Genomic DNA, 24,311 nt, shown 5'->3' on the forward strand with positions numbered 1-24,311 from the left:
CTGCCATTATAACTTCACTTTTTATTTTTAAATGAACACACTGCCATTTGACTATATTGTTGTATATTTAATTTCGACTCAAGTTTCGGCCTTTTATAATATTTTCAAGTGATTGAGTTTATGTCATTAACATATATTGTAAGACATCAAGCTCAAAATTGGCCATAAATTAAATATATATAATTATAAGAAAATTGTATATATGACGTGTGTTCATTTATACATTGTTTTATGACTGTTGCTCAGCAACATAAAAAATCTAAAAAAAGGCTCGTGTCATTGGTAATGACGTTAATAAGCATTCATATTTATTTCAATTTTACTGATATTCTTAAATTTTCGCTTTAAAATAGGCAATATACTTATCTGCAATCATGTGCAACACCTTTTTTCTTAACTCTTTCCGTCAAGTTGTTCTAGTGTTACGACATAACTCTCACGTGAATCTTAGGATGCTAAGTGATTATCATTTTCCTGTTTTCAGATGTACTGTGCTTACAAGTTTCGGCAGAAGAGAGCACTGAGGTTCATTCTATGTTACTGTTTTCTGCTGAAATGCGGCACATTTAATGCTGTGTGATGTGACAGGTATTTCTGTTTCAGGATGTAATGGAAGAGCACAGGAGGACCTTGAAGAGGAAGGAGGATGAGTGCAGGAATTTCACAAATACGTTTGCATCTAACTCTCCAGGTAATGTTACATCAAATTATTGCTCTCACTATCACTTCCTCTGTTTCCTACTGAAAGGCCTTTTTTCTCTCAAAAGGTGTCAGTCACAGCTGATCGTTACGGAACGCATGAAACAGTATTAGTCTCATAAAGCCGAAAGAAAGGATCCACGAGCTATCTCCAAATTCGGCCTTCAACTTACTTGAGTAATTAAACAGGAGTTATCGTCAGGACGAATTTTCTTGCGACAAAATTCTTATATAATCTATTCTCAGGTTTGTTGCCGTGTCGAATTTGCGTGAAACATGAAACAAGCTTTCGAAGATCAACTGCGCTGTGTTCGCCAGAAGAAACAGTCAGGTGGTAGTGGAAAGCATAAGGATAGCCCACATTTTACCCACCAAGAGATGCGAGGGTCAGTACAGTCGAAACACCCGTCAAGAGATAATGCACCACATGATATTTTTAAAAAAATGAATATATAGTTTTTTTTGGTTCTCAGTGCCACATATTTTAGGGCTTGGTTAGTTTGACAACACATGAAAATCCTCAGGTCTGCCTATATACAAATTCTATATTAGCTATGTTTCCCTACAGCTCATACTGCCTTTTTCTGAGAATTTCTAATATCCTCCATTATTTCATTTTGTTAAATGCTTTTCCCAGGTCGGTAAATTCAAAATAAGGCTGTCTTCTTTTTCTAGAATTATGCTTCTGTTACCAAGCAAAGTTACAACTGTCTCTGTGGTGCATTTACCTTTTCATAAACATAAACTGATCGTCAGTTAACAGATCATCATTTTTTTCCCTTTCTTCTGCATATAAGTCTGTGGACCACTACGTTCCTCAGCTCTGAACTGACTGTGTGATAATTCTATCATTTGCTGTTGGTATCTCCGTACTATCTTGATTATATTTTTCCGAAAGCCTCATGGTATGTCTTCAATCTCATTGATTCCTAACATCAACTAGATTTGTCATTTCGTTTCAATTTTCACCAATGATATCAGAAATCCTGAAAGAATGTTACTCAAACTTTCTGACATTCTTGACCGGAAGTCTTCCAATTCCGCTTCAAGTTATGTCAGTAACTCTGGATCTTCTCTATCTTCCATCACAGCCAGAACATATTCTCATCCAGACACCAAGATTTAACGAAAGCCTTTCTCTTTTATACAGTCAGATTCCCTTTTCCTGTTACCCCACTCTCTAACACTATTCCACTTTTCAAATGTTTAGTTTCGTGTCTTCCTGCCAATCACCCATCCACATTCGACTCCAGAACAGCCTTGCATTTAATATCCACATAACCTTCCCCCGTTAGTAAATGTGTACCTATTCCACAAGTAACTGTCAAAATAAATAAACAATACGACGTATACACCACCCCTCCCCCATTTCCTCTTTCCGGCCTTCTTCCCAGTCTCCATGTGTCCGGCATATTAGTTCGGATTTGACAAATTATTCGTGGTAATGGGTGGCTGAAAGTCCTTTCTGATGTAACCACTCCCTTCTCCCCCCTCGCCGCTCTTATCCCTGGCACGGAACATCCACCGCATCTGTCTGCCTTTAGTATCATCTCATTTTGGAAGTGCGAGAATGTTTCCTTAATATTTATGAACGGAAGCAACACCCGAGTACCAGCCCAGTATTGACTCATGCGGATGTGGAAATCCGCCTAGAAACCATATCCAGTCTGACTGGCACACAGGTTCTCCTCGTTAATCCGCCAAGTGGATTCGATCCGGGGCCGACGCAGCTACCCGTATCCCAGAAGCGGCTATTTTCTCGCTTTCGGCTATCCGGGCAGGTCAGTATGCGTTCTTCCGCGTAGTTATAAAATCTATTTTCTAACATCTTCACCACAAAGGGAGAAACAGACCAACTATCATATTTTTAAAGTCGTAATTTAGTTGATACTGTATTTTACCTTTTAAAAATCTCAAAACGGATCACCAGTATCCTGCTAAAATTTTCCACAAGATTTCGGGATTGCAGCCGGATCTCATCGACTTCTTTCCACGATATTTCGGCTGACAACCTTACAGCCATCTTCAGGCGAGTGTTTGACACTGGAGATTGCTAGTGCAAGTCGCTCTATTTATACGTAAAAGTGCCGCAGGCGCGCATGCGCAAGTTACCGTAGCATGCGCGCCACCTGTCGATTCCAAGGCCTTCTACAATATTACTTCATCTATGGAGCGCAATTCGAATGCGTGAAAAAAGTAAAAAAAAGTAAAACGTGTCCAAAACAATAAAATTTCAATATTAAAATTACTTGTCGCTCGACGTGTCAGAAGCCACAAAAAGTTTTGTTTTGGTTGAAATTAAAGAAGTCAACGGGTCGCAGGCCTTATTCAATAAAAAGCCGCCATCACGATTAATGAGATTATCCGCTAAACGTATTTCCACGGATTCCTTCACAACTGAATCCCAGAAGGATCTCGATGGGGCCAAGATTTTCGTGGCCGAATAATCCATAGTATGTCCTGTGGAAATACAATGTTCGGCTATAGCCGACTTACTTGGCTGTAAAAGGCGAGTGTGGCGCTCATTTTCAACGCAGCGGTCGTGTACTGTGCGTGTGGTTTGACCAATATAGGCTTTCCCACACTCGCAAGGTATTTTATAAATTCCAGCCTTCCGTAATCCCAGGTCATCCTTGGCTGAGCCCAGAAGAGCACGAGTCTTTGTAGGTGGCCGGAAGATTGCTTTCACACGATGTTTCTTTAAAATTCTGCCTACTTTCGATGAAATGTTCCCGACATATGGGAGAAATGCTCTGGACTTAAACACCTCCTTATCCTCTTGATCTTGTTGGTGGTCACGTTTTTTCCTCCTTAAAGCAGTACTGACCTGATGTGCAGAATATCCATTACGTTGAAATACCGATTTCAAGTGCTCTAATTCGTCTGCAAGGCTGTCTTTATCAGACACGACATGTGCCCTATGCACCAACGTTCGAAGGACGCCCATAGTTTGTGACGGGTGATGACAGCTTGACGCCTGCAGGTACAGATCCGTATGCGTGGGTTTTCGATAGACCGAATGCCCCAATGACCCATCCACCCTGCGTTTAACCATGACGTCCAGAAATGGTAGGCAACCATCCTTTTCAACTTCCATCGTAAACTGAATGTTTGTGTGGATGGAATTGAGATGTTGTAAAAACCGTGAAAGCTCTTCTTCACCGTGAGGCCACACTACAAAGGTATCGTCCACGTACCGCCAGAAGACTGTTGGTTTCAACATCGCCGAATCGAGAGCCCTCTCCTCAAAGTCTTCCATATAAAAGTTTGCCACCAGAGGGGACAGAGGACTGCCCATGGCAACACCGTCAAGTTGCTCAAAATATTCATTATTAAATAGAAAGTAAGTAGAGGACAGGGCATGGTCCTCTACTTGTTTTCTATTTAATAATGAATATTTTGAGCAACTTGACGGTGTTGCCATGGGCAGTCCTCTGTCCCCTCTGGTGGCAAACGTTTATATGGAAGACTTTGAGGAGAGGGCTCTCGATTCGGCGATGTTGAAACCAACAGTCTTCTGGCGGTACGTGGACGATACCTTTGTAGTGTGGCCTCACGGTGAAGAAGAGCTTTCACGGTTTTTACAACATCTCAATTCCATCCACACAAACATTCAGTTTACGGTGGAAGTTGAAAAGGATGGTTGCCTACCATTTCTGGACGTCATGGTTAAACGCAGGGTGGATGGGTCATTGGGGCATTCGGTCTATCGAAAACCCATGCATACGGATCTGTACCTGCAGGCGTCAAGCTGTCATCACCCGTCACAAACTATGGGCGTCCTTCGAACGTTGGTGCATAGGGCACATGTGTCTGATAAAGACAGCCTTGCAGACGAATTAGAGCACTTGAAATCGGTATTTCAACGTAATGGATATTCTGCACATCAGGTCAGTACTGCTTTAAGGAGGAAAAAACGTGACCACCAACAAGATCAAGAGGATAAGGAGGTGTTTAAGTCCAGAGCATTTCTCCCATATGTCGGGAACATTTCATCGAAAGTAGGCAGAATTTTAAAGAAACATCGTGTGAAAGCAATCTTCCGGCCACCTACAAAGACTCGTGCTCTTCTGGGCTCAGCCAAGGATGACCTGGGATTACGGAAGGCTGGAATTTATAAAATACCTTGCGAGTGTGGGAAAGCCTACATTGGTCAAACCACACGCACAGTACACGACCGCTGCGTTGAAAATGAGCGCCACACTCGCCTTTTACAGCCAAGTAAGTCGGCTATAGCCGAACATTGTATTTCCACAGGACATACTATGGATTATTCGGCCACGAAAATCTTGGGCCCATCGAGATCCTTCTGGGATTCAGTTGTGAAGGAATCCGTGGAAATACGTTTAGCGGATAATCTCATTAATCGTGATGGAGGCTTTTTATTGAATAAGGCCTGGGACCCGTTGATTTCTTTAATTTCAACCAAAACAAAACTTTTTATGGCTTCTGACACGTCGAGCGACAAGTAATTTTAATATTGAAATTTTATTGTTTTGGACACGTCTGCGTGCATGTTTTACTTTTTTCACGCATTCGAATTGCGCTCCATAGATGCAGTAATATTGTAGAGGGCCTTGGAATCGACAGGTGGCGCGCATGCTACGGTAACTTGCGCATGCGCGCCTGCGGCACTTTTACGTATAAATAGAGCGACTTGCACTAGCAATCTCCAGTGTCAAACACTCGCCTGAAGATGGCTGTAAGGTTGTCAGCCGAAATATCGTGGAAAGAAGTCGATGAGATCCGGCTGCAATCCCGAAATCTTGTGGAAGTTTTTGGTATGTTTGAAATCTCAGTGATGGAAGAGACTGTGTTAAATCTAGTGCTGGCAGCTCAGCTCTAGGGGACAACCAACTTGGTACGACGTACGTGGGTGGATCATGACCGAAATGGAAGTCGCTGTAATTCATTTTATTCTTCGGCAAATGCAGTAACTCTGCTTTACAGAAAGATTAACCAAAACGAGATACATTTTTTCCTAAAAAGCCTAAGAATACTCATGTATGAATATACAGGGAGAGTCACCTAACATTACAGATGGATATATTTCGTAAACCAGATCAAATACTGACGAATCGATTCCACAGACCGAACGTGAGGAGAGGGGCCAGTGTAATTGGTTAATACAAACCATAAAAAAATGCACGGAAGTACGTTTTTTAACACAAACCTACGTTTTTTTTAAATGGAACCCCTGTTAGTTTTGTTAGCACATCTGAACATATAAACAAATACGTAATCAGTGCCGTTTGTTGTACTGTAAAATGTTAATTACATCCGGAGATATTGTAACCTAAAGTTGACGCTTGAGTACCACTCCTCCGCTGTTCGATCGTGTGTATCGGAGAGCACCGAATTACGAAGTGATCCAAAGGGAACGGTGATGGACCCTAGGTACAGAAGAGACTGGAACAGCACATTACGTCAACATGCTGACACCTCTTTATTGGTCTTTTTCACTGACGTACATGTACATTACCATGAGGGGTGAGGTACAAGTACACATGTGGTTTCCGTTTTCAATTACGGAGTGGAATAGAGTGGGTCCCAACATGTCAGGCCAATAGATGTTCAATGTGGTGGCCATCATTTGCTGCACACAATTGCAATCTCTGGCGTAATGATGTCGTACACGCCGCAGTACATCTGGTGTAATGTCGCCGCAGGCTGCCACAATACGTTGTTTCATATCCTCTGGGGTTGTAGGCACATCACGGTACACATTCTCCTTTAACGTACCCCACATAAAGAAGTCCAGTGGTGTAAGATCAGGAGAACGGACTGGCCAATTTATGCGTCCTCCACGTCCTATGAAACGCCCGTCGAACATCCTGTCAAGGGTCAGCCTAGTGTTAATTGCGGAATGTGCAGGTGCACCATCATGTTGATACCACATACGTCGACGCGTTTCCAGTGGGACGTTTTCGAGCAACGTTGGCAGATCATTCTGTAGAAATGCGATGTATGTTGCAGCTGTTTGGGCCCCTGCAATGAAGTGAGGACCAATGAGGTGGTCGCCAATGATTGCGCACCATACATTTACAGTCCACGGTCGCTGTCGCTCTACCTGTCTGAGCCAGCGAGGGTTGTCCACGGACCAATAATGCATGTTCCGTAGATTCACTGCCCCGTGGTTTGTGAAACCCGCTTCATCGGTAAACAGGTAGAACTGCAACGCATTCTCTGTTAATGCCCATTGACAGAAATGCACTCGATGATTAAAGTCATCACCATGTTATTGCTGATGTAGCGACACATGAAACGGGTGAAAGCGGTGACGATGCAGTATGCGCATGACACTACTTTGACTCAGTCCACCGGCTCTCACAATATCCCGTGTACGCATGTGTGGGTTCATGGCAACAGCAGCTAACACACCAACTGCACCCGCTTCTCCTGTGACGGGCCTGTTACGGACCCGTTTGCGTGCTACGACCGTACCTGTTGCATACAGTTGGCGGTAGATGTTTCGCAATGTGCGGCACGTTGGATGCTCTCTGTCCGGGTACCGTTCTGCATACACCCTGCAGGCTTCAGCTGCATTTCGTCGACACTCGCCATAGATGAGTATCATCTCCGCCTTTTCAGAGTTCGAATACACCATGGTCACAGTTCCTACAACACTACACTATCACAGACGTCTGGTAACACGGTGTACTACAGTTGGTCTGCGTGCGGAGACGAATGCAGAATATCAATAGCAGCAAGCTCTACATGCGGACACTGCGACAGCGAGACCAAACCACAACAGTGCACTACAGCCACACTCGTAAACACGGTCGTCATCGTAAACATGTCCCTGCAGATGCTGCTCGCCGACCGTGGCCCGTATTTGTTACAACACGCAACTGAACGTCGGAGGTTTCAAACGTCAACTTTAGGTTACAATATCTCCGGATGTAATTAACATTTTACAATGTAACAAACGGCACTGATTACGTATTTGTTTATATGTTCAGATGTGCTAACAAAACTAACGTGGTTCCATTTAAAAACACGTAGGTTTGTGTTAAAAAACATACTTCCGTGCATTTTTGTATGGTTTGTATTAAATAATTACACTAGCCCCTCTCCTCACGTTCGGTCTGTGGAATCGGTTCGTCAGTATTTGATGTGGTTTACGAAATATATCCAGCGGTAACGTTAGGTGACTCACCCTGTGTAAGAAGCACATACACGCCCCATTTGAGTACCTTATAGCGCCCGTGAATCCATAAGGCGAACATGACTGTAGCGTATGATGGACTTCAATTTTTCCGGTCTTGAACCCATCTAAAGAGATTTAGTGTTAGACTTCGCTGTCACAGTATTTAGTGGTTAGTTTGAAAGTCTTCCTATTTACGCACGTTATGTTCTTAGATAGCACGTACCCGTAAAGCCGTAGGCACGAAGAGGCTAGGTTCAAAACTTCTTACTCACCTATGAGATAGAAAGAAATACAGATCTCTATGCAGCGTTATCAACTTAAAATGTAAATAAATTACGTGAACTATTCTGGTGTACATTTTATGACTGCTTCTCGTTCTCGTTTCAGCAACGTGTAAGCCAACATGGGATCAAATTTTCTGCTGGCCAGAGACAGATCCTGGAGAGTACCAGATTGTGTCCTGCCCAGAATACTTTTTCGGCTTCGATCCCAAGGTATGCTTCTACCTTCAATCACCGTTACTGAAATTTTTCATTATTGTTCAGCTTTAATAACTGTGTCAATCAACTATCAAGGTCATGTTTATGTAACCACAGCTTTCTATCTTTTGCTGCCCGTTTAATTCATTCTTGACTGACATTTTGTTACTTTCCATATGTCATCTTCTATTTTCTTTCTTGGCTTCTCATAGATTTTATTTCACAAATTTTTGCTACATTTTTATTAATTGAAGTTATTCTTGCGTCTTCTTCTTCTACTAAGATTCTTAGTTGATTGATTTCTTTCACAACAATTTTAATGGATTTTCTTTCTATGCATTTGGTTCTCCGTAGCATTCTCCAACACTTTACGTTGTAAGTGCTTTCTTTGCTCAACAGTAACCAGCTTTCTCACCCATATAAAAGTATACCCCAAGCGCATATCTTAACAATTTCTTTTCTATTCTGGGCGCTTTGTTCACTAACAATCTTCTTTCATTGAAACAGCGGTTTGCTGTTGCAGTTATTTTTCTGACTTCCAAGCTGGCTCCTCTTATGTAACGAAAAGAGCTAAATGATAAGATTTTGTGTTTTCTATTTTATTTCTTTGAAATTTAATGCCGTGTGTCCTCGTCTGTTGTTTTCTCACCGTCAATTTTTTTATATATATATTTTTATTTTTTTGCTGTTCGTTTTAATCTCATACTTATTCAGAACTGTTGCACATTTCCGTTTTTTATTATGAAGCTTACGGAATATACATTAACAGTTTATTCTTAGTTTCATGGTTCACTTGAATTTTTAACTGAGTTGCAGTTATTTACATCTAATACTTAGTGTATGTTCTACAGTTTTAGCATACTTCCATTAATTTAAAGTTATTATTTACGTTTGCAGCGAAATGCATCCAAGCTTTGTTACGAGAATGGAACCTGGATGACGTGGACTAACTACACAGAGTGCTTTGATTCCCCATATGCCACAGTAACTGAACCATTTACGAGTGGTGTCAATGATTCTTCACTTGCGGTAAGACGTATTCCATTGTTTGTCATTTTGTGGGAGAAGTTTGCTTTTTGCATTATATATGACGACCACCTAAGAATTATATGGCTCTAAAATTAACTGATAAGACGAGTTCTGATATGCAGCCATTCATGTAACAGAAAAATACTGTAGTTCTATATTCTAGGCGTGGGATGATGTTACTTTTATAGAATTTGACTGTGAGACATTAAGCAATGAAACGTATATAACAGAAATAACCAAAAATTAACTGAAACGATTGTAAGGGTGGATGATGTTTGCGAGGTTCCCGCAATCAGCTAGAAACTTTCTCAACAAAGGCATAAAATGCAGACACTGTGATGTAAGGTGTAAGCAATAACACAGCCCTCTTTTAATTACAGCCTGTATGATGAAATCTGACTGTGTTCAACGCCAGCAGGAGGCTCTTTAATGAAAAAGAGGTATAGACTTTGTTGGTTCGCGTCTGTTATAGGCGATGTCACTGAACTTTTATGGACGTCCTGCGCCTGATACTACAGTTATTGTTATCGTCACATGTTTCATTTCTTTTACAAACTCTGGTTATGACTTTCTAAATTTATAGTTTATTTGAGTGATCTGTGTCCAATAGTCAAAACGCTAGAGAAATTCTTCTTGTCGTACACATAACCGTCAATAGCAGCGATCGCATTAATTACCGTTACTTGCAACTCTCTCCTATTAAATGTTAGTGAGGGCAAGATCTTTGACATAAGATCAAAGGGAGAAAACGCTTCGAGCAGAGTCATGTGACCACAGGCGACGCTGAATAAGAGCAGTCTTGATGACCAGCACTTCCAGTTCAACGCCGAGGCAGTTCGCCAAAGAGGTAATCACGAACGTCTGAAAAAAATTTGTTGTAATTTTACCAAAAGATATTGCTGCAGCATGTCCAGGTAAACGAAACCAGTTATATCTGCAAAGAAACATAGACCATAAACTTTTGACTAGGAGGTAGGTACGAGAGTTGCTAATTTTATGTGAATCACGAATGTGTTATGTAATTTCGTGTGTATCCAGAATGAGATTTTCACTCTGCAGCGGAATGTGCGCTAATATTAAACTTTCCTGGCAGATTAAAACTGTGTGCCAGACCGAGACTCGAACTCGGGACCTTTGTCTTTCGCGGGAAAGTTTTCTACCATCCGAGTTACCCAAGCACGACTCACGTCCCGTTTTCACAGCTTTACTTCCGCCAGTACCTCGTCTTCCACTTTCCAAACTTCACAGAAGCTCTCCTGCGAACCTTGCGCAACTAGCACTCCTGGAAGAAAAGATACTGCGGAGACATGGCTTAGCCACAGCCTGGAGGATGTTTCCAGAATGAGAATTCGCAGGTTCGCAGGAGAGCTTCTGTGAAATTTGAAAAGTGGAAGACAAGGTACTGGCGGAAGTAAAGCTGTGAGGACGGGTCCTGGGTCGTGTTTGGGTAGCTCAGATGGTAGAGCACTTGCTCGCGAAAGGCAAAAGTCCCGAGTTCGAGTCTCGGTCCGGCACACAGTTTTAATCTGCCAGGAAAGTTTCATGTCGTGTGGATGTTATATGCCCCAAACATGCAGATTATGACGGTACACCTTTCCAGACACATGAAACGTTGTCTCGTAACTGGAAACCAACACTTCTGATAAACCATGTACCTTCTGTATCTACGTCTATATCAGTACTCCGCAAGCCACATGACAGTGTGCGATGTAGGGTACTTCCGGTACTACTAACTGATCGCACCTTACCTGATGCACTCGCGAAAGGTGATGGGAAGATTGTCGCTATGTCTTTATATTAGCTCTAATATCTCCAATTTTCTCGTCGTAGTCATTTCTCGAGACGTATATGGAAGGAAATAATGTGTTTTCTGGCTCTTACCAGAAAATACTCTTTCGAAATTTCGATAATAAACCTCTCCGTGATCCACAACGCCTCTCTTGTAGCGCATGGCACTGGAGATTTTTGAGCATTGGAATAAACGATCCCGTGACGAAACGCGCCTCTCTTCGTTGGTCCTCCTGTATCTTGTCTATCATTCCTACCTCGTAAGGGTCACAGATTGAAGAATTAATACTTAAAAATTGTCGAACAAGCGTCTTGTAAGTCACTTCTTTCGTGGATGAATTACATTTCCTTAAGATTCATCCTGTGAATCTCAGCCTGGCATATGCTTTTCCTGCTATTTACTTTATTTCGTCATTCCACTAAAGATCGCTATACCGTAGATAGTTACTCCTAGATTTTTACGCTTGCTACTGTTTCCAGCAATTTGTCATCAGTATTGCCGTTGTACGGTAATGGACTTCTTTTCTCCTGTAAGCGCAATATATTACATTTATTTACATTCAGGGTCCACTGTCAGAGATTGCACCACACTTCAATCCTCTGTACGTCGTTCTGCAAATGGATACTGTCTTCTACGAACAGTCGTTAATAGCTCCCGACTCTTTCAGCTAGATGATTTATATACACTGTAAACGGTAACGGTACTATCACACTTCTTTGGGCTACTCCGGAAATCATCTTAACATCTGTCGATTTTATTCCATTAAATGCGACGCCGGCCGCGCTGCCAAGCGATTCTAGGCGCTTCAGTCCGGAACCGCGCGCCTGCTACGGTCGCACGTTCGAATCCTGCCTCGGGCATGGATGTGTGTGATGTTCTCAGGTTACTTAGGTTTAAGTAGTTCTAAGTTCTAGGGGACTGATGACCTCAGATGTTAAGTCCCATTGTACTCAGATCCATTTGAACCATTCAAAAGCGACGTGTTGAGTTCTGTCTGTTAGGAGGTCTAGAAATTAGTCCAAGGCCTGGTCCAATATTCGTTGCGCTCACATTTTTTTTCACTAGATGACACGTTCTTCCTTACGTCGAGGAACAGGGTGTCAACCTGAGAGCCATTGTCTACAGCGCCTGGGTCTCATGAAGTAACACAGCGAGCTGAGTTTCACAAGACCTCTGTTTGCGGAATCCAGATTGATTTTCATAGAGGACAATTTTTTCGTTCTTCAGAACCGATACGCTTAGTAAAACATGCTCCATAATCCTACAACAGATTGGCATCAACGATACAGGCATATATAACTATGTGCATCTGACCTACGACCTTCCTTGAAAACAGGAACGACCAGGGCTTTTGTGCAGTTCTGGGTACCGTTCGATACTCCAGCAGAGTGCCATAATCTGCTGCTGGAAGTGAAGCAAGTTCTTTTGCATAAACTTTGTAGAATCTCATAGGTGTTACATCTCGTCCTGGTGCCTTTCCACTAATAAGCGATTATAGTTGCTTCTCTATTACGCACTCGGTTATCTCTGCCATTTCGACGATCATACGCTGATCCGCTGCCAGTAATTGCAAATGTCAGAGCGAAGCTCTTGACATGGGTAAAAATGGTTCAAATGGCTCTGAGCACCATGGGACTTAACGTCGGCGGTCATCAGTCCCCTAGACTTAGAACTACTTAAACCTAACTAACCTGAGGACATCACACACATCCATGCCCGCTGCAGGGTAAGAACCTGCCACCGTAGCAGTCGCGCGGTTTCGGACTGAAGCGCCTAGAGCCGCTCGGCCACCGCTGCCGGCTGCATGGGTAGTCAGCCCGTGCAACAAGAGCAGGTGGTACAGCTTCACACGCAGAGGTTTGCGTAGGTTTCACTAGGCATTTGGCTATGTTATCCGCAGTTCTCTGCTCGCACGTGTCGTCAATTTCTTCTGGGTTCTGATGAATTACTCCCACAAACACTTCACCTTTTCTGCTGACGGTACCGGCTGAACTGACAGTCTCGCTGAATGTCTTGTAACACTCAAGGAATGATTTGTTTGTTGGAGAATTTATCTGATATTTGCTACTAAATGACAGCAGCACCGTGACAACTGACTCACGTTTAGCGAACTGAAGAACACAAAACACAGGCATCGCTCATTTCTACGCTGTGTACTGAAACGATTATCCCTAGTGGTGTGCGCTCTGCGACTAATCCTTACCGCCTATTACAAATCGAAACATCAAGCGGATCCTGTTTCTATTGATATGCTTCATTTTCCTGTATATCTTTTATATCCCATACCGTTGTCTTCTGAAACACTGCAGGTATTTGTGAGTAACCCTTTATAATCAAAAGTATTTCCTAATTTTAACAGCTAACACAAACGTGTCGTGCTGCGCCCCTAATAGCGCAAAGTAACTTCGCAAACAGTGCACGATGACAATAGTTCAGCTAGTTCAGCAAAATCTTATTTTTAGACAAATTATATAAATTAAGCATTGATACACATTTCCTATTGAATAGTATGCATACAAGTGATTATTTCGCTGAAAACTAATATATCTGTAAAGAATGGACGTTCATTGATAATGACAATAATTTCACATTTTCTTACTTCCAAGTTTTATGAGTCCTCATGGCACAATATTGCAACGCACTATCCATCTTCTGGCTATTATATGACTATTCGATTGCAGAGCACCCACTGGAAGCAGAAAAGTCCATAAATTATCTTCAAGTATGCGTACAGAGCTGTTTAAAGCAGAACGACCACATAAAACTAATCGCAGAAAAGGAAAATTGGAGATTGAGACTCATTGGAACAATCCTGAGGAAATTTATTCCATCAATAAAGGAAATAGCATTAAAAAAATCCTCGTTCCGCCAATACTGGAATATTACTCGTCACTTTGGCATCAACAACATATAGGTTTGATAGAGGGAATAGAGAAGATCCGAAGAAGAGCTGCGTTTTTCGTTACATGTCCATTTAATAAGCACTAAAGCATTACAGAGATAATCAACCAACTCCAAATATTGCAAGAGAGGCGTTGCGTACTACAGTCTGGTTTACTCTTCAAGTTCCTAGAGCATGCCTTCCTAGAAGAGTCAACAAATATACCGTTTCCTCCTACGTACACTATGTGATAAGGATGCGGACACCAGGCTGAAAATGACTTACAAGTTCGTGGCGCCTTACATCGGTAATGCTGGAATTCAATATGGTGTTGGCCCACCCTTAGCCTTGATGACAGCTTCCTCTTTCGCAGGCATATATTCAGTCAGATGTAGGAAGGTTTCTTGCGGAATGGCAGACCATTCTTCACGGAATGTTGCAGTTAGGAGAGATATCGATGTCGGTCGGTGAGACCTGGGACGAAGTCGGCGTTCCAAAACATCCCAAAAGTGTTCTATAGGATTCAGGTCAGGACACTGTGCAGGTCAGTCCATAACAGGTACATTATTGTGTAACCGCTCCGCCACAGGCCGTGCATTACGAGCAGGTGGTCGATCGTGTTGAAAGATACAATCGCCATCCCCGAATTTCACTTGGACAGTGGGAAGCAAGAAGTGTGCTGTGTTAGTGCCATGCAAAACAACACGGGGTGCAAGCACCCTCCATGAAAAACACGAACACACCATAACACCACCGCCTCCGAATTTTGCTTTTGGTACTTCACACGCTGGCAGATGACGTTCATCGGGCATTCTCCATCGGATCGCCACATTTGGCACTCCACACAGCGTTTTACCACCGTTCAATCGTCCAATGTTTACACTCCTTCACCAATCGAGGCGTCGTTGATATTTACTGGCATGATGTGTGGCTTATGAGCAGCCGCTCGACCATGAAATAAGTTTTCTCACCTCCCGCCTAATTGCCATAGTACTTGCAGTGGACCCTGATGCAGTTTGGAATTCCTGTGTGATGGGCTGCATATATGCCTGCCATTACCCATCACGACCCTCTTCAACTATCGGCGCTCTCTGTTAGTCAACAGACGAGGTCGGCCTGTACGCTTTTGTGCTGTACGTGCCTTTCACGTTTCCTCTTCACTATCATATCGGAAATAGAGGACCTAAGGATGTTTAGGAGTGTGGAAATGTTGCGTACAAACGTATGACACAAGTGACATCCAATCACCTGATCACGTTCGAAGTTGTGAGTTGTGCAGAGCGCCCCATTCTGCTCTCTCGTGATGTCTGATATGGAGTGCCTGGCGCTAGATGGCAGCACAATGCTCCTAATATGAAAAAAGATTTTTTGGGCGGGTGTCCGCATACTTTTGTTCACATAGTGTATATCTCACGGAAAGACCAAGAAGATAAAGTTATGTCGATTCAACCTACACGGACGGTTGACGGCACGCGCTTTTCCCGCGGACTATTTGAGGCTGAAATGGGAAAGGGGCAAGCGATAGTAATACACAAATTACCCTTCGCCTTATATTGCAAGTTCACACCACATACAGGACATTGACCGACATCTTTCTTTTTTGCTTTCGAAGTTCTTATTCCACACAGTGTGCTTTCTTATCAACAGGCATTATTTCCCAGGTGACCTACAAAAACACGAGCACTGTGGGTACTGCAACGTAGCCAGTTTTCGCACATTGACTTTGCTCAGGCAAAATACACTTTGACACTGCTTTAGCGTTTTAGGAGAAATATTTATTTAAGGTCCTCGTTCTTAATTTTCTGTACTTGAAATCTATTAGGAGATCCGTCAAGGTTAACCTGGCCGTTGATTGCTGCAGTCTGGGCGGGATAATATTCACTTTCAACATGGTCGGTAACAACAACATGAACTGCCTTTTGCATTACTGCTGAATTATGCTCGTTAAATCGTAAGATTTAATCCCACGTTCTGTGAACCTATTAACCGGATTACAGGCTGTAACTACTATGAACTGAACAATGCTCAATAGATGATAAGGTCATCAACCTGCACCAGTTCAAAGGTGCTTTTATCTGATTTAATAGGGTTAAAAAGAATGAGACATGATCAAACAGGGACTGTGAAACGCGTATTGTCAAAGGTACTCACGTATAACAAAATATAACGAAATTACTTACATGCTTTTCCACAAGTACTCACTGTGATTGTCTTGAAGATTGTTTTCTTCTAAGCGATGAAACCTTTTTAGAAACACTGTACGCTGACAGTCAACGGTGATTTTAAAAGCATTTCATTATGCAGAAGCTACACTGAGGCTGTGGACTGATAGTGAATAAAGCCTTGAGGATTATAACACGTCAAGCAATGTACACGACAATGAAGTAATGCATACTGAACTAGGGGCATTGGCTTTACTTGAGGAGCTAGTCGTAGAAGTATTCGTACCTTCATTCTGTCTAGAAGTATGAATTTGCTATTGATATCGTGTATTGCTTGTTTCCCATATTACTGTTTTTGTTCTTTCTACTGCTCTTTCAACAATAATTCCTCCTGTACTGCTCCAAAATGCAGGCACTCTATTTCGGTCTACTACTGAATTACGTAGTTCCTGTATTGGTGCATGTTCTGAATAATGTAATGAAGCTCAGTTCATTCAACATATTACTAGATATGAAATTTTAGTGACTACTGACAAACAATAGTATTGTGAGAAAAACGATAACCTTCGTTTTATTTACAGACGTTCCTCCCTGTTGTAACAGACGTTTCAAGAGCTGGGTATAGTATATCTCTGGTGTCACTTATCTTCGCATTCACCATTTTGGCTGCGATCAGGTATGTTACTGTATTTAAGTTGAAATAATTAAAACTACGTACTGCGGTAGGGCTAAGCGGGATTGGCTATGTATCATAATATATATTCGACACAACTGGTGTAATTCTATTTCCATGTGGAGGTTTATATAGTGAAGATAAATATGATTGTAATATACTTGCTTACACGGCAATCTTCAGTGGCAGATGTTGTAATAAATTACGACTTTTTTTTAGTTAAGCTCACTGCTATTAAAGAGTATTTTTGCACCAGACGCATTGCACCTTTATTTAAAAAGCATCTTCTGTGGTAGTTTTGGAAATATGGACACATGCCATGTCTGTACATTTTGGTCTTTATAGGTTAAAAGCATTACTTCCTTATGTACAATTTTCAAGCGACGTTTTTGCCCCCTGTTTCTACGAACTTCTTCTAACATCCACTTTTTCCTTCGTTTTTAGCGGAGGCTGTGGTACAAATAAACATGGTCTCAAATTCACTCTTGGCAATTTGTCGGCTGTTTTTAAATCACTTTTTCTTATGTTGCATTAGCGTTCTTTTTCCCTCACTTTACATCTTATTCTAAAACTTCACTTCAGTTCTATTTTCTTGTGAAGTTTTATAGTGTAATTTGAAATGGAAATAACGCCAACGGAGCGTAAGAGAAAGTAGTTTCAGGAAAGGTGAACATTTTCCAAAGGTGAATGTGAAGCCAAGTTTCTTTCGACCTCAATCTCCACTAACATCAAAGGCAACAGAAGAAGTTTGCAGAGTAAGTAGAACTGAGGCAAAAACACCGGAAGCAAACTGTAAGATAACTTAATGAAAACTGCTGTTTCTGACCTAAAAAGACCTTTAATGTACAGACATTATTTATCCGTATTTCTAGTATGACCACGGAGGACGCTACGCTGTTGTAAAAGAACTCTTTAACTGCAATGTACTTAAGATGGAACATTCAATAATAACTAAATATTATTGTGGTTATAAGAATGTTGTATCATGTCATCGGTTTGTTGTCTTTCATTGACAATGGGATTATTTCTATAATAAAGTGAAACTATCACTTAAATTGTAGTATTTTTATGTATTACTGAACGAAACACAGAGCTGGAAAGAAAACATTTTTAACTTGCTAATAATTCGCCATTAATTGATTTCTGTCTTTGTCCATTGCAGGTCGTTACGGTGCCCACGTAATATTTTACATATGCATCTATTTGCCTCATTTATTATGAGAGCATTTGTAACAATACTTAAAGATTCACTCTTCGTTCTTTCCGTTGGTCTCCCAAGTAATCTTGTGCAAAGAAGTGGCAAATATTACTTCAACGTACCTGCAGAGGTATGTATTATTGATTTGCAGCATCCTATAGTAATATATTGCCTTACAAGGGACAGTTTATTGCTCACATTTCACAGCCATTATTACCAATCTCAAGAGTGTTTTGAAATTTTAAGAGTATTAGTCTTAATTTCTGTAGTGTAATTTATTTTAACAACGATAGAAAATTCAGAATACGTTCCTAAAAGCTATAATATATGAAATGCTAATATAAGTTAAGGTATTGTGTGGAGCAAAAGTCACAATAAAATGTATTCAATATGTATTCATCTTCAATTTCCTCTTTAATGAAATTACTTTCTTCATTCCAGTGCCAGGTAAACTCAGTACGAAAGTTTACTATGCTTCTTCGCCTTATTACATGCTAATAAGTATGAGCTTTCGTCCCAGAAAATTCAGATACCTGAGAAACCCATACACTCTGACCTAAGCTAGAACTTCTAGAATTACCTTGAGCATATCAGATGCTATACGCCAGTGGTTCGTTGATATTTAAAAATGTAGACATTTATTCAAGCCTCAGTTTGATATGCAGCTTGAATTTATCCAATCCATTGAAAATACATGTTTACTAACTGTTTACCATTTCAGTTTAAAAGTCACATAGAAGAACTATAGAGACCAGTAGTTAAACGCAACTTATGTTTCTGAAGGAACGCGTAAAAATAAAATGATAATTCATGGATAGCGACAGAATGAAGGAAATATTGCGGTTTGTCTAAAATACGTGTGGAGAATTTGTTGAAATAGATCAGTAGTTCACAATGTAACATTAAAAATCTTTGTAATGATGTTAGCTGTCAAAAACGGATAATAGTTGATTACAGTGAGTGAATTAGTTTTATCGTGTTATCAAATAATATTGTCATTACCTCTGCAAATTGTAATTAGTGTTAGAGATTTCCTCTTGGGTTAGAACACCAGCATTAAAGGATTACTCCGTTATATTTAATATTTTTGTGGTGTTTTTTTTTAAAATTAATTTCATATCAAATTCATTCCAACTTAGGTAGATTAGGTTTATTTATGATTTCTCTAGAAAAGACATAAAAGAAGCTAGTTTACAGGTTATGTAAATGGTACCTATTGAAATAAGTGGACCCCAAATAAAAAATAAACTTAAATCGCTTAAAAATGGAAAGTCATCTGGACCATATCAAGTATTTATTATTATTATTTGTTAAAATATCAGTACTCTTGGCAGCAATAAAAAATTTCAATTTGTGTATTACTGGTTCCTAAGCAATTAGCACCTATGTACGACAGCATCGTTACAGACCTTGCTTGCTAATGAAGCCCAAGTACACGTCTGGCCATAACACGAACGATACTAAGTGTAGCTCAGATCGTGGTTACTAAGGAATCTGTGCCTAACTACACCGTTCGCTACACCATCGTTACTATGTGTAACAGGCTGATAGTGAAATGTAGGTGAAGGCGTGGCTTTTAACGTTTAAAACTATCATAAGACTAATGTCTCTCAGTTTCACTATAGTTCGATCACATCATAGGCGAAAAATCTTTGGAGACATATTCTAGAAGGATTGTGAGAAATTGTTTCCTTCTCTATGTGCATCACTTTACCTAACGAATGGAAAAAATACAGATTATGCTCATTGATTTTTTTTTCTTTGAGGCCGAACATCTCCCGTGCAAAAATCAGCATAGATTCTCAAACAGACATGGCGAAACGCAGCTTACGCTGCTCGTCCATGGAGTTCGGAGCGCCTAGAGTGGTAGACAAGTCGCCAGGCTCATGCCGCGTTCCTCAACTCTGGGAAGGCATTCCTAACTGTTCCACACTATGGTTTAGTGAACTAAATACGGATTTACTGTGTGTAGGATCATATTTAATTCATAACTTCCTTGCAGAACGAACTCAGCAGAGAGGTCGTACTGCGGTTTACGAACAATCATTCTTCTCAACCATCAGTCACGAGTGGAACAGGGAAAGGGTGAAAAGTTAGTTGTACCAGAAGCACCACATACCGGAAGGTCGAACTGAAGAGTAGAGATGTAGATCTACTTTTTCTTCTACACTTCATGGGTTAGGCGTTTCTGCTCGTTACAGCTTCATGGTTCTCTTCAGCGTGACCTGTGTCGTCGTCTGCCTCTTCTTCCTCTCACTATGAAATTCAACACAACCTTGGTTAATCTGGTATTTACCATTCATTGTAAATTGTCAGTCGAGTTCCAACTGTTTCTTAATATTTTGTTACGCACTGACCCTGAATTCAATTCTTTCCCAATATCTTAAATCCTTATCCTTTAGAATATATATTGGTATGTCGTTTAACACTCTATTGATTCAATTTTACTGAGATGCTACTGATTTCGCACTCAGGTTTCGTTCCCATACATCAGTGTGGGTAAAGCAATTATTTTCTGAAATTTCATTTTCGATTCTTTCCTGACTTTATTTTTAGAAGTTCTTTGAATTGATCCACACGCAGCTTCAAATTTACTAACATTTTTGCTCAACGTCGTTATGTTGCAACGAAGATATTTAAAATTCGATGATTGTTTTAATATATTGCTTCCCAGAAAAAATATTTGGTGTGACTAGATTCGTTCCCCTGAAAGATATGATCTTGTTTTATTAACTGGGATTTTAAAACAGAGATTTACATAGACTGTTTAAAAATACATTAACCCCGCTAACTGTGTCTCATTTATTTGAACAGAACATTGTTTGAACATGTTTTATAGTTGTAGATACGACTGTATACACAATTTCTGTGTGTGTCATCACTTGTTGGTCATTCACCGATTACTGACCAGAGAAATACAAAATTGGGTACATTAGTTTCTGATGCTCGTGCCACCTGTGAAAGAGACTAACACTTTATAACGAAAGTAAAATCATATTTGGTCTACATTAATCGGGTTACTATATTTTTAACTGAAATTCACCGATGGAGCGGGATAGGTGTTCAGATGTGTAGTTCCGATACAGACGTGGCATGTTGCTGACAAACCTACATAGATCTGAAAATGACAGAGGAAGACCAAAAGTAGTCTTATTGCAAAATGTGTGCAGCTAAGGCTGTGATACGAGCGACGTACAATTTTTCTTAAATTTCAGTACAGCTGTTAAATTCCCCTCACGACGAATATGTCAGCTACTGCAATGGAAAAAAGTTCTCCAGAAGAACGGATATCAGACTGAATAAAAGCTTTGCTTTACAATTTGCAAGAGAATATATATTAATGGCTAAATGGTCAAGAATTTAAGAGATGCAAATGATGTACCTCCCAGGTGCCCAAGAACTGTAAAAATGTTCCCAATATATATGGAACTCTGCGAGAATAACCATCTCAAGACAGGTGGATGAAGACCCAAAGCAAACTAGTATCAACCGAAATTAAGAAGTAGTGCATTGATACAGGCTCACTATAGTTCAGTTCTATGAAATCTGTAGAATTACGAAGCCTCTCGAAGGTGCACATAATTTTTGTAGTAATCCACTCTTCCTAAAATGTGAATTTCTGTGAACTACTAGAGGAGAAAACAAGGAAACAAATTAAAATTGGGTTTTCATATATATATCTAAATAGCCAAAGTACATCCAAATTCAATACCTAAAATATGTTATAAACATATGCTTTCTTAAAAAATATAAAATTTAAAATTTAGTTTAATTATATTTGCAAATGAAGTGGCATGAGTTTTGAAGTATAGTATATATCTATTTACAGAGCAGAAATGTTATCTATTGTTATCAACGTATATTACATGATTTTTGTTTCATTCCAGGGAAATATTTGGGACTGCAAGCTCGTTTTCAGCATTTGGCAATATTTTATAATGGCAAATTATAGCTGGATATTGATGGAAGCTCTCTATCTACATAATTTAATTTTCAATGCACTATTTTCTGACAGAAGTGGTATTGAACTCTACATCATTTTAGGTTGGGGTATGTACAGACATATGAACGTTACATACTATTGTAAAGAATAGAGACATATTAAATTTAAGATGCACCACAACAAAGCTCTAAAATCATTACATGAATTTGATACAATGCTAGGCCACTAACACAAATCTTCACAGAACTTATTAATTATCTGTGTGATTTTTCAGTGTTCTAATTGTAATTGCTGTGCCATTCTACCAAATTTTATTAAAGGACTTCAACATTGTGCAGTAGCTGAATCAGTTTTTTGTGAAATGATTATGATAGAAGACGATTATCTGTCAACGAACTGTTCTAAAAGCAATCCGCTTGTAATATGAATATTCGGTCATTGATCTTCCCTATAACTTTGTAATTAGAGGTAACGTGATAGATTTCCCTTGCATATGAAATTATGTAATAATCAGTGCAATAGTTATACAAATGTGAGTTGAGAATGAGCGACACGAATTTAAAGACGCTGAACCTCGACAGCTGAACTGGAATCTTCAGGGGCTATGCTTCATTTGTAACTAAAATTTTTTAGCTGGTAAAAAATGCCTGTGTCTATTTAGTTACAAGAACACAGGGAGTAATTCAAGGGTTGGTCAAAGTTCTACCATCCCGAAGTCCAAGATTATGGAATTAACTTCCCGTTCGTTTGCAGATACGGTTATGCAGTCCTGGAACACTCTGATATCCCTGTGCAACAGCATCCTAGCAAGCTGCTAGAGGATCCAAATAAAAGGGTGCAGCCTGTCTCCATTTAATAGTGCGGTCATTAATTCTAGACATCAGCGGAAATTTTGCAGCTATGTTCGTCTAAACTAGAGCCCCAAAGAAAAATAATTATTAACAGATGACACTCCACTTTGACACCTACCTGCGCCATTTTGGTGTACTCCATGAAGGAACGTGCCAGAGTATTACAGCGCCCGAATTTCAGTGTCTACCTTTACTGCAGAAATGCATCTGAACGTATACAGAAAACATATTGCGTGATTTTAGTTTTTCGTGGTGACGTTTAAAAAAATAAGTGAACGTCGTAGTTGCTGAAATTAAACGAGACTGAATTCAAAACAGATTAAGGAAAGAATACTGTGAAGTGAGTCAGTACAAAGATAAATGAAATCATGAGGACGAACCTATTTAGAACGAAAATATATGTGAGTGTTTTCAGAATTATGGGCTTTAGTCGTTGTAGATCCTTGAGTGTAACGACTGTAATGAATAATTTCATGGAACGATTGTTTTCATTCCACGAATAAGCTGAAGTGGATAGACCTACATTCTGTGATATACGTTAAGCAATGTGTGCACAACACATCTGAAATTCAAGAAAAAGGAAGATAGTGTTTAAAGTCCCGTCGACAACGAAGGTCGTAACAGACGGAGCGCAGGAAGGGATGGCGAAGGAAATCGGCCGCGCCCTTTCAAAACAACCATACCAACATTTGCCTTAGGCAATTCAGCGGAATCAAGGCAAACATAAATCAGCATATATTGTCAGAAAATGGTGCCACACAGCTCTTATATATTTGAAAAATGTCATACTACCGTCTTGAGCTTCTTGTAAAATATATTATCCACCGAACCAGATTAGTTGTCTGACTATCATCAGGTTCTATAAAGTATTCACAGCATCATGTTAGGTGAAATATAAAATCGTTATGTTCAGGTGATAAAAACATGAATAATACACCGTTACCATATGGTAATATAAATTCCTTCGTCAGTCTATAAATCAAGCACAACTTTTATAGATTGACGATGTAATTTATAATACGATATGATAACAATCTACTATTCATGAATATATCACAAGACGGTAACGATTTTATATTTCGCGTAACATTATGCTACGAATGCTTTTATGACGATGATGGTCAGACGTCTGACACTGGTTGTATCAATAAAGTGTTTGACCAGTAGCTCAATACGGTAATACGACATTTTTCAAATCATGCATCTCGATGGCCGGACGCGGCTTTGAACCGTCGTCCTCCCGAGTGCGAGTCCAATGTGCGAACCACTGCTCTTTCTTGTTCTGGTGGAAATCAATGAAACAGGTGACAGAAGACCACAACTGAACTGACTGTGCAAATCTGCCACGTATGTGTCTTCCTAAGAGACTACAAAGTACGTCATGTAAGTATTTCGGCGTTACCACGGTCCCAGTTTATCAGAATTCGTTTTCAATCTGCTACGGAGTACGCTCAGTA

At 40.3% G+C, this 24,311-nt stretch overlaps 1 protein-coding gene across 6 annotated transcripts in view; it reads left to right on the forward strand.

Moving 5' to 3' along the window:
- LOC126414581 (parathyroid hormone/parathyroid hormone-related peptide receptor-like) overlaps nt 1-24,311 on the forward strand; it is a 776,049-nt gene that overhangs the window by 714,818 nt on the left and 36,920 nt on the right. For all 6 annotated transcript variants that reach the window (XM_050083357.1, XM_050083363.1, XM_050083361.1 and 3 more), the window contains 6 exons: nt 604-691; nt 8,237-8,343; nt 9,226-9,357; nt 16,771-16,865; nt 18,025-18,190; nt 21,948-22,110. In XM_050083357.1, coding sequence (XP_049939314.1) covers nt 610-691; nt 8,237-8,343; nt 9,226-9,357; nt 16,771-16,865; nt 18,025-18,190; nt 21,948-22,110 — 745 coding nt within the window. In that variant the 5' untranslated portion in view covers nt 604-609. The remainder of the gene's footprint in view (nt 1-603; nt 692-8,236; nt 8,344-9,225; nt 9,358-16,770; nt 16,866-18,024; nt 18,191-21,947; nt 22,111-24,311) is intronic.

This window comes from Schistocerca serialis, chromosome 1, assembly GCF_023864345.2.
Source record: "Schistocerca serialis cubense isolate TAMUIC-IGC-003099 chromosome 1, iqSchSeri2.2, whole genome shotgun sequence".
Lineage (NCBI taxonomy): Eukaryota > Metazoa > Arthropoda > Insecta > Orthoptera > Acrididae > Schistocerca > Schistocerca serialis.